This window comes from Mirounga angustirostris, unplaced genomic scaffold (assembly GCF_029215605.1).
Source record: "Mirounga angustirostris isolate CCGP_5_RB_7025 unplaced genomic scaffold, mMirAng1.0.hap1 SCAF_4, whole genome shotgun sequence".
Classification (NCBI taxonomy): Eukaryota; Metazoa; Chordata; class Mammalia; order Carnivora; family Phocidae; genus Mirounga; species Mirounga angustirostris.
In genome coordinates, this window is record NW_026991712.1 from 129,022,484 (window position 1) to 129,037,649 (window position 15,166).

At 39.1% G+C, this 15,166-nt stretch overlaps 1 protein-coding gene across 1 annotated transcript in view; it reads left to right on the forward strand.

Annotated features, from left to right (window-relative positions):
* ERICH3 (glutamate rich 3) overlaps nucleotides 1-15,166 on the forward strand; it is a 99,123-nt gene that overhangs the window by 68,641 nt on the left and 15,316 nt on the right. The window contains 2 exon segments of the mRNA XM_064587541.1: nucleotides 4,337-4,573; nucleotides 14,670-15,119. Of these exon segments, the coding sequence (XP_064443611.1) occupies nucleotides 4,337-4,573; nucleotides 14,670-15,119 (687 nt within the window).

Consider the following 15,166-nt stretch of genomic DNA (forward strand, 5'->3'; position numbering starts at 1 on the left):
GGAGAGGAAAACTTTTTCCTCAACCCATTTAGGTTCTTTGACTGGGTCCTTGTAAATGAGACTGACAAAAGAGATTAAAACAGGAAAAACAAACAGAAATTTATTAGCATGTGCATTGCACATACACCCAGGAGTATTCAGTGCTGAGTAACTCAAGGGGGTGGTTAGAACTTGGGCTTATGTAGCATCTTAGCAAAAGTATAAGACACTTTTGGGGCACCTGGGTGGCTCAGTTGTTAAGCGTCTGCCTTCGGCTCAGGTCATGATCCCAGGGTCCTGGGATCAAGCCCCGCATCGGGCTCCCTGCTCTGCGGGAAGCCTGCTTTTCTCTCTCCCACTCCCCCTGCTTGTGTTCCCTCTCTCGCTGTGTCTCTCTCTGTCAAATAAATAAATAAAATCTTAAAAAAAAAAAAAAAGGATAAGACACTTTTAAAGAAGTGACAAGACAAAGGAAAAAGCACTGAGCTTCTGGGGCAGCAAATTATGGGAAGGCAAATATATGGCGAAACAAATGCTAGATAAAGGCTGGTTTCAGTGAGGTTGTGATGCTGATTCCTCGGTGTTTTTTTCTGGACTGATAAGGGTGTGGAGTTATCTCCTTTGATTAACTTCTGTCCTTCCTGGATAGAGAGGGGAGGGGAGACACCTTCACAAGTTTATGTCCTGCTTTTAGGCAAATAGGGGGAGGGTAGAGCACTCTTCTTGTATCTACTATTTCTCAGTTGCCTTCAGCTCAAAATAAACCGGATGCCAAAGTGGCATATTCTGGGCCGGCATACTCTGCCACACTCCAATACCCGGGCTTGTCTAATTCCAAAACCCAGGCTTTCCCAACTGTACAACCTCCTTTTCTGTACAAGCTATCCTCGATGTTACCTGGTTGTGGGTGGTATGTCCAAAGTCAGAAAGGGAGAGCTGCCTGCCTGTCCCACTTACAGCAAGGAGATAGCGCTGGGATTAAAGGACCATTAGCTGTGGGCTGGGATGACCTGTGGAAGAACCGGCATCAGGAAAGGGGCAGAGCCCTCATTCCTCCTTCTCCTCTCATCTTGCTGCTGCCCAAGGGTTTCAGAAATCCCAGAGAAGAATTACAGAGCTATTATAGCACTGGACTTTGTTTATTACTGGAAGAATGCGATCATCTTAAAAAAGATTTCACTTCTAACACTTTGACCCAGTTTCTCTCTCTCTGTGATCTCTTCTAGTCTTTATTATCTTAGATTGAAAATTTAAAACTATCTACGGTGATAGCAGTAGCACAGAGATGAACAAATTGGACGTGTTTTTATGTGTTTTAACTTTCAAGACATGTAGGTTTATTAAAGCCATGCTCAGGAGAGGCTTTTATATTCTTCATTTTTTTTTCTTAAACCAACCTGGCCAGGGTTATGAGTAGTGTACTTTATGCCTATGCTGTAGCTTTTCCCAAGATCTTTCCTCTGTGTTGGCTAGTTAATGGATTTGTCCTTTAAAAAAAAAAGAAGAAGAAGAAACAGAGGCAGCGAGGCTTCAGCTCTCTGCAGAGCATCCGCTGATGGTAAAGGGCAGCAAGAAACTTGAGTGGAGGTCAGTGAGAGAGGGTTGCAGCTGGACTGACGTCGACCTCGTGTCAACTCACTTCCTCATTAGTGGGGATGGTAAACAACAAGCTAATTAAATTCTCTGGAAGAAGGAAGATGAGATGGGAGAAACAGAAGCAATTATGAAAAGGAATCCAGAAAGCATGCCGCCAGTTCACTCGGATTGAGAACACGAGTAGCTCACACAAAGGAGGTGGCTCTGAGCTCTCATGCTAATTGAGTGCTCATGGTTAAAGGAGAGATGACATTTAGGTGTAATGACAGTAGTGGGTAGAGCAAAGCCAGGGCAGCCTTGAATCTCGTACTTTGAGACAAAACACAGAAGCTTCTGCAAAACAGAATGTAGGGACTGCTCTTATGGTTCAGTACATGTTCCTTCAATTTTATGCTCTGCTTCAATAATATAACTGTAATTGTGTCCTGATTGTGGACAATTGTACTTCTCCAGTTTTAATCAGGTGCCTCCATTAGAGTATATTTCTCTTGGTCTATGACCAACCCCTTCCACCCCCATATTACTACTAATCCCTAATAATTATTAGACATGTATTGCTCATGACATTGTACTAAGCATGTTCCAGGGATGATTATTATATCTTTTAAAAGATTTTATTTATTTATTTATTTGAGAGAGACAGCAAGTGAGAGAGAGCACAAGCAGGGGACAGAGGGAGAACCAGATTCTCCACTGAGCAGAGAGTCCGACGTGGGCTCCATCCCAGGACCCCGAGATCATGACCTGAGCAGACACTGGAGAAGCTTCTCCAATGGAGCCCCCCAGGCACCCCTGCCCCAGGGCTGATTGCTTTAATAGTCACCACTGCTTTGGGAGGCAGGCACTACCATGTCACGGATGAAGAAACTAAACCTTGAAGATGTTGAGCAAATTGTGTAAAGTGACATAGTTAGCAAGTGTTTTCACCTGGACTTGGGCACACGGCAGCCTGCCTCTAAAACCCTCAATGTCACCACTATGTGACACTATTGATGGATTATAGCAGTTCACTCATGTTCTACTTGGCCCCCTGCTTATCCTGTGACCAGCAGCAAATATCTGTAAAGTGATAGATGCATGTGTTTCTCATGCCCGTGTGTTCTGTGGCTAACCTAAACTCCCCCTTTTACGAAGTCTTCCACGATTTCCAAATGACTTTCTGCACCCCCTTTTTTAATTCCATTCCATTCATTTGGCACTATTTCATGTAATTAATCATGAGTCCTATATGAAAGTCCATAGCAATCAAGCCCAGCAGTGATGAAACTAACATTACTGAGGACCATGCATAAAAACCACTGTGAGTACTGTATCTGTTGTGTATTTGCATCTTATTTCCTCCACAAAAATTGGAAAATCCTTCTCAAAAAAGGCTTATTGATTGACAGCTGACTGGGCCAAGTGAGGAACTATCCTATTATTTGGCCTGAAATATTTGGATAAAAATATTTGTTTTTATTAGTATTTCCTGTTTCTTTCATACACTATAAACCAAATTTTTCATCTTTTTGCTTATTTATAATTTGGTTTACAGATAATAATTCGCATTTCATGTTCTCCATATTAAATTTTTTTTGTGAAAACATTCTTGTGAATTCTCTTTGTTTGCCTGTCTTCATTACATTAAGTTTCTGATTTCACTTTTCCTCTTACATCTCGCTCATACAGTCTCTGTATTAACAGAGCTTTCTTCATATGCACAGGGCCTGCATTTCTAAATTAAGTTTCTTTCACCGGGGCAGGGTGCATAGCTCTAAGTAATTACCTGACAGGCCCCCACCACTGGCAAGGAAGCTGGAATATCTAATAACTAAAACACACAAAATGGGGAAAGCTTTATTTTCCCTATAATTTTTATTTTAAAGATAATTGTTTATTTGGTTAATTGGTTCTGCATGAAATCCTTTTGCTCTCTATCCTTGGCATGTTGTCATTTCAAGATTTTTAGGTTTTGGTGGAGGAAAAAGGGGAACAATTAAATATGAAAGGTGAAAAATTATAACCACAAGGGACAGCTGGAGTTTATCTGATGTGACAATTTCCTTTTTCTGCTGTGGATTTGTTGCACCTCTGTAGGGAATGAAGCAAATTAGTGGCTGTGACAGGAATGTTCTATTTTATAAGAATTTTTTTATCCTTGGAATGTAATTATTTCATTGACTGTAGGGATGAATAATGCATATGATTTGGGTTCTGGTCTAGGTATAGAATGCCTCATAATGCCTTTTCTTGATGTCCATTTGGTTCTCAAAGAATGTGCTATTCACAGTATTACTTCTCAGGGCCTTTGGACTTGATTAATTGAATTTTCCACTTCACTATTCATTAACTTGATATCCAAATATTTTGAACATTCTTCATATGAAATATGACCTCACTGGGTCTCCAAATTAACTTTCATTATTACAATCCTGTTCTCTTCATTTTTAATTTATTTCTAATTTATTGTTTTTCTATCAAGTTCTTCTCTTGTCCATTTTGGTTATTGTAGATGATGATGTCCATTTGTAAATGAACTTTCATTAGGTTTCAGGCTCGTCATTTGGAGCTTTATTTCTTTTGTGCTCTTGTGTATGTAACTGATTGCAATCTTTGATCATTTGCTGTTGGTTTTCCATGTTCAGTAATTGTGTGAAAAAGAAGCAAAGAAAGGCCCAGAGAAGAGAGTGTAGTGGAGTCAAAGTTCTCATTAAAGTAAAACGGGTTAAGTATCAGAGATTCTATTTTCCTTCTTATAGTGGTGATTTTTTTTTTCCCTCAGAATATGAAGAAGATTTTGAAGTAGATGAGGAGAAACAAGATGAGAAAGCTAATGAAGAAGGACAGGCTGATGATCAAATGAATGAGATGTCAAAGTCACCTTCAGATGATGGAAAAGATCATTTAGACCCTGAAAAGGAGAGTGAAACCTCATCGCAGAAGGCAGCAGATGCTGATGACAATATGAAGGATGAAGGGGATGGATGCTGTGACAGTGAGCTGGAGGAGGATAAACAAGGCAAGTTGTTTCCCAGGTCACGTGACATGGGGTGTTCAGCAAGTGTGCTCACTCCTTTTCTTTTCTTTATATTTAATGGGATGATCCTCTTTTAAGGGAACGTTTAGAGCCTGGTTCCCTAACCAGAGAATGATGATCAATCAGGCTTCCATAGATACCTAATTTATGGGGTCATTCCTTAATTCCTTCTTTCCTTAGTTTTCTGGGATTTTTCAACAGGGGTCAGGTAAAACTTTTAGTGACATGTCCTCTGTTTACTTAGAAAGTTACTCCTTTTTTTTTTTAAATCCCAAAGTATCCCCTCTTACACACACACATGCATGTGCATTTGTGTGTGTGTACACCATTTTGTAGCCTTAGAAAAATGAAAAGAAGCTCCCATTCAGTTAAAGGGAAAGTTGAAGATTCCTACCCTAGGTTCACTTTTTTGTCTTCACTTACCTTGCACACAGGATACTGGCATCTTAGTTTCATGGAAGGATTATCTCTTTTGGCAAAGGAGGCCACAGTCTTTAAGCCTAAAGTGACTCTGAATTTTCATGGGGAAAATACAGAAAGGTTTTTAGGTAGAGAAAGAAACCCTTATCATCTGAGACATACCTCAAACATTTAAAGACTTTTATAAAGACCTTAGTTCCCCAAAATAATGTTCAGTCAAAGAAGGAACCAATTTCTTGCTTTGTCCTGTAAAAGGGTTTCGTCAAGGTTATGTAATTCTTTTTTTTTTTTTAAAGATTTTATTTATTTATTTGACAGAGAGAGACACAGCGAGAGAGGGAACACAAGCAGGGGGAATGGGAGAGGGAGAAGCAGGCTTTCCGCAGAGCAGAGAGCCCGATGTGGGGCTCCATCCCAGGACGCTGGGATCATGACCTGAGCCGAAGGCAGACGCTTAACGACTGAGCCACCCAGGCACCCCAAGGTTATGTAATTCTTAATCAGAGATCTTTCCTGGTACATTGAGGGCATTTACCAGTTACAACAGTAACCCTGTCATATTTAAGTATATGTATGTCTTTGTAGTTTGCTTTGGGCTAGAGAATGAGGTTACATTATGATGACTTTCTTTTTTTAAGATTTAATTATTTATTTGACAGAGAGAGAGAGAGAGAGATCATGCGTGCACAAGCAGGGGGAGCAGCAGGCAGAGGGAGAGGGAGCAGCAGACTCCCCTCAGAGCAGAGAGCCCAGTGCGGGGCTGGATCCCAGAACCCTAGGATCATGACCCAAGCCAAAAGTAGACGCCCAACTGACTGAGCCACCCAGCCACCCCTATGATGACTTTTTTAATTGCTGTCCATTTCCCCCATTCTTTCCACCTCTCAACATTTTTTACTGTATAAAATTCAAAATTTTGAATTGAAGGAGTATATTGGGATAATATAAAATAAGAGTAAATTCAGTAACCAAGAGCAAATATTTTAGTTCCACTCCCTTCAAGAAATAATTTAAGCAAACCTATTCTAAAATTTCATGAACACACATAAAGGCAATAAAATACAGAAATTATTTAGAGTAAAAGAGAAGATAATTTTACTAGGAACCATAGATGGGACCATCACTAAGCTTGAACTAGAAATTTAATCCTGAGTTTCCTGACAGTCAAAGCAAAGAGTGAAGCACAAAGTGAAAATTTAGAATGATGTTCGCTATCAGTAAACTTGAAAACAGGATATGCTGTCACTTTTATTACAGTTGAAAGATCCACTCAAGATTAATGGCCAGGCATTGAAATATTTTTTATAAAGTCTAAACTGGGCCCTTTCTATAATTTCTCTTAATACTTACACTTTATGTTTCCAGGCATGCCTAATATATAAGTCTTTTCTCAATTTAATGTGAATATTGGATTTACGTTTATATTCCTATATGACATAGAGAAAGTTAAAGAATTCTATGGAAAAGTGATGTCACATGAATCAAATTTTGAAGAAATTATATGAGTGACTTGAACCCGGAAAAGAACTGAAAATGTGTTTGCATGTAAATATAATGGTTCAAAACACAAGGGACTCAATTTTTCATTTCTTCAGTAATGGTGGGGAATTAACAAGTATTGATTTCATGAAGATTCAGTACATTCTTTGAATATTTGGTCATCTGGGATTATTTTTGTGCTACATAATCATCTTATTTTCTTAGGATCAGATGGATTTTTTCTAAGACAGAATAAATTTTTATGTTCAAACGGAGAGGGATATAGGCTAGTACTTGGATCTTCCTTGGAGGTAACACTTTGATCATTTAGACCTGTAATTATTGAATAACTGACAGAATAGGTAAACTTTAACATTGAATACTGCTTTCATATAAATAATTGGAATCCTCTGTTTGGAAAGGCATCCAAAAGGTATTGTTTATTAAGACTCTGTGCTATGCTAAATATTTTATATGAATTATCTGATTTACCTCAAACAATCTTAAAAAGCAGGTACTGTTTCTTTTTATCTCCATTTTACAAATAAATGAACTTGGATATGGTGGGATTAAGTAACTCACACAACCAGAAAGCAGTGGAACCAAGACAGACATTACCCAACTTCAGAGCCTGGATTTTGGAGAAACAATATAATATTGTTCCAAATGAGAAAATATCTATTTATTTAAAAGTAAAGCAAATCCCCCCAATAAAAGGATTCTGCTTCCTCAAGACTATGCATTTTAGAGGCACTTATGGTGAGCTCTTCATCTTCTTCTCTAGCCTCTGTTTTTTTGTTTTGTTTTTGAACAGAGGAGATAAAAGTGGACATTTTCTACTTTTACTCAAATTGACCTTTCTCCTCCCTGGATGGACTTCCCTATCCACTCCCAGGCATTGAGCTCAGTTCTAGCTGAGGCCCCTGCTCTCCCAAGACACACTCCTAGCTTGCCAGCCTTCACTAAGCTCTTTATTTCATAAAACTCTATCGTTCAGTAATTCATTATTCTCTTATTCATTATCTCTTCTTGTTTCATATGTTAAATTTCACCCCTCAAATTAATTACATAACGAGTTAATAACACAAAGTTGTTACAACTATGGAAGCTAGGACAGTATGTTGTCTTTGTTATTTTTCACAGAGGTGATTTCCTAAAAGATATTTTGTAAATATTATGCAATTACTTGATTGTTTTAATACTAAGAATACTAAGGTGCTTTTATTCACCATGAATAAAAGCACCTTGGAATTTTATTGATAAAGATTGTATAGAGTTAGCTGCATTATTATATGTAATATTTTTGAAGAGATATGTAGTGAATGCTACCAGAACATATAAAATCTAGCCCGCAAGTGGGAATTTTAAGAGCCAGAGATTAAATTTGCCAACTATTTTATTTTATTGTTTCAATAATGATATTATTAAGCTATCCTTTTTAAGAGCTCTTTTGCATTTTTGGTATTTACATTAAAACTTTGTCATTATTTTGAAATAAAATCTCATTGCTTATTACTGTTTCTTTCCTCTACCTCCCAGCTCTTTTATTTCCCATCCCTTGATTTTGATAACCTGGCCTTGTGTTATTCAGAAACATTCCTTTTAGCATGCGGGATATCTGAATTAGAGATTTCATCCAGCAAACAAAGTAGCATGTATTAAAAATGATAATGACACAGCGGGTTCCTTGGAACACTCTATTAAAAAGCCAGACAGCATTTCATCTTCAAAAGTGTAAGAGGCATATTGTGACCACTGAGTCTGAGACACCAGTTCATCCTTTTTATTGACATGATTAAGAATCTTGCTGTTAGTATTTGGATGTGTTTCATTTGAACCTGCCTGCACCTCTTCCCAGAGGGCAAACAATTGCCCAGGCTGTCACTCTGGTGACAAGTCGGCCCCATTTAAACTGCCAGCTAACAATGGCGTGGGCCCGCCTTGATGAATGCTCTGTGCTGAGCAGCCCATGAGTGATGAATGCTAGGGACCGAGAGCCACGATGAGAGCACCCTGGTTTAGGGATGACGTGTGAGACTTTCCATCATTTAAAAAGAATGACAGCTTCCTTTTCTCTACATTTGTGTTGGCAACCCCAGGCGCTAAGTCACTAGTTGAAAATACATTGTCATAGATGAATGTTATAAGGTTGAGGGGAAAAGTGTCGTATCGCTGGGAATATACTTTTATACTTTCATGGACAGTTTGGATGATAATGCTTATGAGTAAGAGGTAAAGAATCAATAGCTTCTTATGAGAAAGATTTCAGAGAAAGAATCTCTTCCCAGAATTGCAAAGAATAGAAGAATTAAAGCAAATGCTTTTTCAAGTAAGAAAGATAATATTTCACTTGTGCTCTTTTCCAGTCTGTTGAAGAAACAGGCCTCATAGACTTTTAAAATCCCAGAGTCACAAAAAGTATTCTATTTACTTGACTTAGTGACTTCAAGAATCTTACTCTTCATTTCCTGGCTTGACTATCACAGAGAAGCATATGAGGGGAGGCTGCTTCTTCCGTGTTGAAATTATAGATGCTGTGAAACCACATTCTGTGGACTTCAGTGTAACTAGACTGCTCCTTGAACAGAGAGGACTAGGGGAGGACTGTAGATGGCCTTCTGGTCAGCGTCTATATGTGTGATTTTTTTTTTTTTTTGCATGATTAAACTTTAATTTTTCTGAATGGTAAGAATTCCTCAATCCATATTCACATTTTGATTATTGAAGTAGGAAGTTGTGGCTTTCAGGTGAATATTTAAATGCAGCATCATCTTTTAGTCCACATAAAACACTTTCCTATGAGGTATGTCTCTACAGGTTTGAATCTCCCTTTTACACAACAAAGGTATTACTGAGACACCCAATGAAAGCTTAATCTTAGTGGATAAATGTAAAAGGACTTAGGCAGCACAGTGTGACACAGGATTTGATTATATTCCCAGTATTTTAAGTACTCGTTTTAATGTTTAAAGTGCAATTAAAGGTAGATATGGAGGAACTTTTAAGCTTTTTCAATTTTTTTCGTCTCCTCCTGCTAGAGCTGCATTTACCTGTAGATATTTATTCTTACAGAGTAATGTCTGTATTTGTCTCATTGATGAATTGAGTCATAAATTATCAGTGTGAGGACATATGCTCTCCCTTAAGACAAATAACTAGTTACTGTTTATAGTTGGAATTTAATGATTTCAACTTTTATTTTCATTAAGCATACATTCATTTTGCAATATTTATGAGTACGGAGGCACTTGTCTAATTAGGCATTATTGTACAGGAAAATATTGACTAAACCACAGTATCTAATATAAAGTATAAACAGATTTGTATGAGCTCATCTGTATAATCAAGATAGAACTATTAATATGAGTAATAGTAGGACATATAAATTCATGTGTCATGGCCAATTTGAAGACAATAGGAGCAGCATCCACGAAGATTTTGCTGTGAACCCTTGGACTAAAGAATGGGAGAGAGAGAAGCAATTTGTATTAGTTTGGAAGAGTATTGGATCCACTGGGTTGGGATGCATGGTATGTTATTGGGCTGAAAGCTAGTTGTTTTTAACTGAATTTACATATTTGTACTGAGTTTGTGCACTTAAAGTGTCCATGGGACCTCAAGCTAATGAACCCAAAACAAAGTAGTTAAAATCAGGACACTAATGGAGAAAATGGTGAATTTAAACTATAGTAAAACCATGCTCTATGCTAGGGGGTGAGGAAATGATTCAAAACTAAGGTCAGGACTTATAATTGGTTCAAAACAGACAATATGGCTACTGATTGCAGGAAGAGTGTTAACAGCAGCTCCTGAGAGAGCTGTCCATGGTCACTGTAAGGAGAATGGACAAACACCTGAGTGAACATGGACATTGAGCTGTTGTGCTCGTGCAAAAGGGGGCAGTGTCTGTCTGGCTGGAGGGTGTAATCTCTGTGGAAGCAGGGTCCTGGCCTGACTTTTTCTCTACTGTGTCCTTAAAACCTAGCATGTTGCCTGACACATAGGAGGTGCTCAATATGCATTTCATGAATGAATCTATGGAAGTGGGTAGAAAGGTAAAGAACAACTCAGAACCTCAGTTATGAGAGGGGGAGCAGAGTTCATCCTGATTTTGCTGGACTGGTGTTGACTGTGGATGTGTGAGCAGTTGGCACCTTTGGTCAGGTGTGTATCAACTTGGCAAGGCAGGAAGTACAAACTGTGGAGGTTACTGATACATACATATAGATAGTGGCCAGATAGAGAGGACCCCTAGGGATATAAAAGGGAGGACAGGCTGAATTCCATGAGTTCTGATGTTTTGGAGAGAACAATTTTCCATTTGTCATCCTGGGGTGGTAACAGTGCAAAGTTAGTTAAGAGAAGCAATAGTAGGTCCGTGACAGTGGGTGCGCTCTGTTTGAAGGCCTTTTGGCAAGTAGAGTGGTCTTAGTTTTACTACAATGGGTCATTACAAAAAAAATGTTTTACAAACTTGCCACGTTATAGCTAATGGGCATTGGGTATTATTTAACTTCTCTGGGCCTTATGTTCTTTTTAAATTAAATTAAATTGAATTTATATATTTATTTTAGAGAGAGAGCGAGTGAGTTTGAGTGGGGAGGTGGTGCAGATAGAGAGAGAGAGGCAGAGAATCTCAGGTGGACTCTGATAAGCGAGGAGCCTGATGCGGGGCTCAGTGTCACCAGCCTAAGATGATGACCTGAGCCGAAACCAAGAGCTGAACGCTCAACCAACTGAGCCACCCAGGTGCCCCCTTACTTTTTAGATCTAGAAAAAGAAAATAGCTATTCCATGGGATTAAATGAGATATTTGTAAAGTGCTTACCTCCTTGTTTGGAACACAGTAGGTGCATACATAATCATGATCAGGTTTTTATTTATTTTTCCTCAGTAAATAGTCACTGCAATTACTCTTCTTCATATAATACACAGGGTGAAATCACAAGAAAGAAATGTATTAGACAATACTTAATGTGTATGGTTTCATAGAGGGGGAAAGACTGGAATTCATAAAGAAATCCTTGTTTGATTTTGTGTCATGTAATTTCTACAATGACTTACAGAGAGAATTAGCCCCATTTTATAGTCAAAACAGAGGCTTAGAGAGGTTAACTGGAAGAGCCAAAGTCAAAGCTAGTCAGCAGCTGAGTCATGATTGAAACACCTCGTTTCATCTTACAGAAGAAATTATTATTTTCCCCTCAGTCTCATGTTGTGCGAAATAATAGTGATGCAAAAGAAGGAAGAATTATCAGTGACAGGAAGAGGGAAGACGGTGAAGGGTTTGGAGCCTGATTGAATGTGCAGGGCAGAAAGTCAGAGGTGCCTTGTAGGGCATGGAATCATGGCGCCGCACCAACCAGTGAACATCGTGTCTTTACCATAAAGACCAAGAGCAGATGCTTTTAGCTTCAATACCTGCAGGGAACCATGCAGAGGCAAGTAGAATTGGGTGGGAGCCGGAGTTGCTTACTAACACGCCTTCAAGATCATTTTTTCCCTCCTAGTGACAAAAAATATTAAGTATGTGCCCTTGCAGTTCTTTCATGTAGAAAGTTCTTTTAGACAAAAATTTCTATATAAAAACTTGCTTCATTTCTAAGACAATAAATAAAATTAGTGTTGAAAATCGCATTCCATGGCCCTGAAACATTTTGAGCTTTTACTTGTAGGCAAAGTCTTGCCCCAGTGTCTGCATGAAAATGAGAGAAAGAAATGAGAGGGAAGCTAAATTGCACAGCAAGGTTAGAGAGAAATTGGAAAACTGAAATGAGTTTATATGGGAGGTCAGGTACCCCTGCCTCTTGAAGGCCATTCATTCTCCTGATCTTTCTTCTCTAAGGGACTGACTCAAAATGAGCCAGAGTGTGATTCAGCCTTTTGAAATAAAATAACGCAATTAATAGAAGCTACGAAAGAAAGGTAGGGGAATGCTCATTTTTCTTATTATGTGAACAACTCTCAGAGCCAAAAGTGAGAGTCATCATATCAATATTAAAGATGGTAGATATGAATATTTTTGGGAGTGCAGAACAAGTATAATATTGCCTTCTAGCTAATTGTGCAATTAATGAGAGCCATTGATTGAACAACTAGCAAATAGGAGTTGTTTTTCTTTAAAAAAAAATGTGAGATGCTTAAGAGAGGGTGAGATCATAGTCCCTAAAGTTTCTGAAGTGGTACAAATAAGATAGAGAACAACTGTCCTTGATCTGCTGTGTTCCCTACTGAGAGACAGATTTTATAAAATGGAGATAAAGAATGAGTGGTTGAAGTATGCGTTCCTTTGAGAAACAGTGGTCATCTGGTGCCTGTCAAGGTAGTTGGGAGATAAGAACAAATGGAATTGTACTTAAGGGGTTCTGTTGCTTAAAGGTTTTTTAGAGTTTGTTTTTTACTGCTGTGTAGCATCTCTCAAATCTTTGTGGAAACTCTGATAAGTCTCTGTGTCTATACTTAAAATTCTAAGCCCTGTCATGGAGAATTGTTTGGGCTGGAGGGTGTGAAGGAAAAGGATAAGAGGAAAGACAGGTATTTCTTCCCTTAAAGTCTGTATCAGCTGCTACAGCCATCTGTGTAGCTGCCAAGCAGAAATAAAAGAAACAGAGAAAAGAGTAAGGAGCACACAGAGAGGAGAAAACAAGGAAGCTAGGCAGCATTTAAGTGTAGGGTATTTCATTTGAAAATATATTCTATAAAAAACTGTTGTAAACACAGATCTGTCGATGAAAAACTCAAAAGCAGGTTTGTATTTATCTGACCCCCAGCATATGCCGTGACTTTCAGGCTGTGTGTCTTCCTTCCAGAGATTCAGTGTGTATGTGGCTTTCTTGGAGATTTTTGAAAGTGCTTTTGGGTAGTAAGAACAGAACCATTTCTGGCTTTGGTTAATCTAGACTGCGTTATCTGTTAGCATCCCATCAGCACACGGCCTCCCTCTCCTAGAAGCCCTCTTACTGATTCCATGTGCCCATCTCTGCCCAGCTCTGGCACCCTTTGCCTTCTTCAGAGGACAGCCCTGGGCTATGGAGCTGCTTCACGTGCCTGCACAGAGAGCCTGGAGGAGCCAAGGAGTTTACCTTCCCCTGGCGGGGCGGGGGACAGAGGGATAGTAGGAGCCACATCTGACTGGAGCACTCGATCCTCAAGGCAGGAAAAATTCTAATATGATTTAGACCTCAGAGGTCCTTGTGGGATCAGGCTGAGGTTGAGATGTTGCTTGAAATAGCTCCCTTGATCGACTTCTTCCCTTCCCTGCCCTGCTTCCCCCACACCTGTACAAGTTTCTCCTGGAGCATATCCTTAATACATCACTTGCACATGAATCCTGACCTCAGCATCTGCTTTGGGGGAACCCAAAATAAGACAACATGTCCTCCTACACACACACACACACACACACACACACAAGCATCACCTCAGAATATCTTAAAGTGTCTTGGTATTAATACAAATGCATCGATCTTTCTAGTACACCTTGCTAGCTGGGTATGGGTGGTATTACCCATTTATGGGTAATAAATCTATTATAAATCTATATAAATAAATCTATTATAAATCCATTTATGGTAGATAAAAATTTAAATTTTATGCACAGAGAATATTGTGGCTACTCAAGGTGATAATGAATAAGCGCTCTTACTGAACAAGTAAGATTATTCAGTTTCTTCTACAATAAAATAGATACAAAGGCTTTCCAATAAAGTGGTTTTCAAAAATAAATAAATAAATACAGTTGGTTTTCAGCTAAATGTGATTTCCTATTGAACACTTCTAGAGGGGCGGCTGGGTGGCTCAGCTGGTTAAGCGTCTGCCTTCAGCTCAGGTCATGATCTCAGGGTGGGATCGAGCCCCGCTTAGTCGGGCTCCCTACTCAGTGGGGATTCTGCTTCTCCCTCTGCCTCTATTCCTCCCCACCCCCCAGCTTATGCTCGCTCACTCTCTCTCTCAAATAAATAAGTAAAAAATCTTTTTTTTTTTAAAGAAAACTTCTAGAGACTCACAGATTACATTGGTTTTTCTTTATCTTGACAATTATGTGCAATATATGTGAAATGGGCACTAAGTCTATTAACCTATATTTAAAATTTTTAGTATGATTATTACTCACCTAATTCCCACAATTAAACCAAGTGCTTTATGGAAAAACAATGATATCATCATTTTTATTTTTTAGATATAAAGACTGTTTCATCATCTTCATCCAGAAGTCGCCCATGTTCTAGTTGCAGTGAAGATGAGTCTGCACCGGGAGATAGAGAGGCCCACACCGAAAACGGCCTGAACAGAAGGGACAGAAGTCCATCTTCTCAGGAGTTGAGTGAAAGTGATGAGCCAGGAAAATCCCACCTTCCAACTGAGGATTACTTAGAAGTTGAAATTGAAGACCAAGAAATCGTAACAGCAGATGTAGAGACCAAGCCTCTGCCCACAGAGGAACGCTTGGAGAATGTTCTTGAAGAAGAAACGGAGAAAGGAACCCAAGTGGTTGCAGAGGGGTTATCTGAGAAGTCCAGGGAACATGTTTCCACAGAAGAAAAAGAAAAGGATAAAAGTAGGCTTTGGGAAGGAAGCACTGCTAAGGTGAAGGACAAAAAGGCAGGTCCCCATAGGGTGGAAAAAGATGGTAAGTATGGCCATTGAGCGGACCTGCCATTGTTCCCATGCATGGAA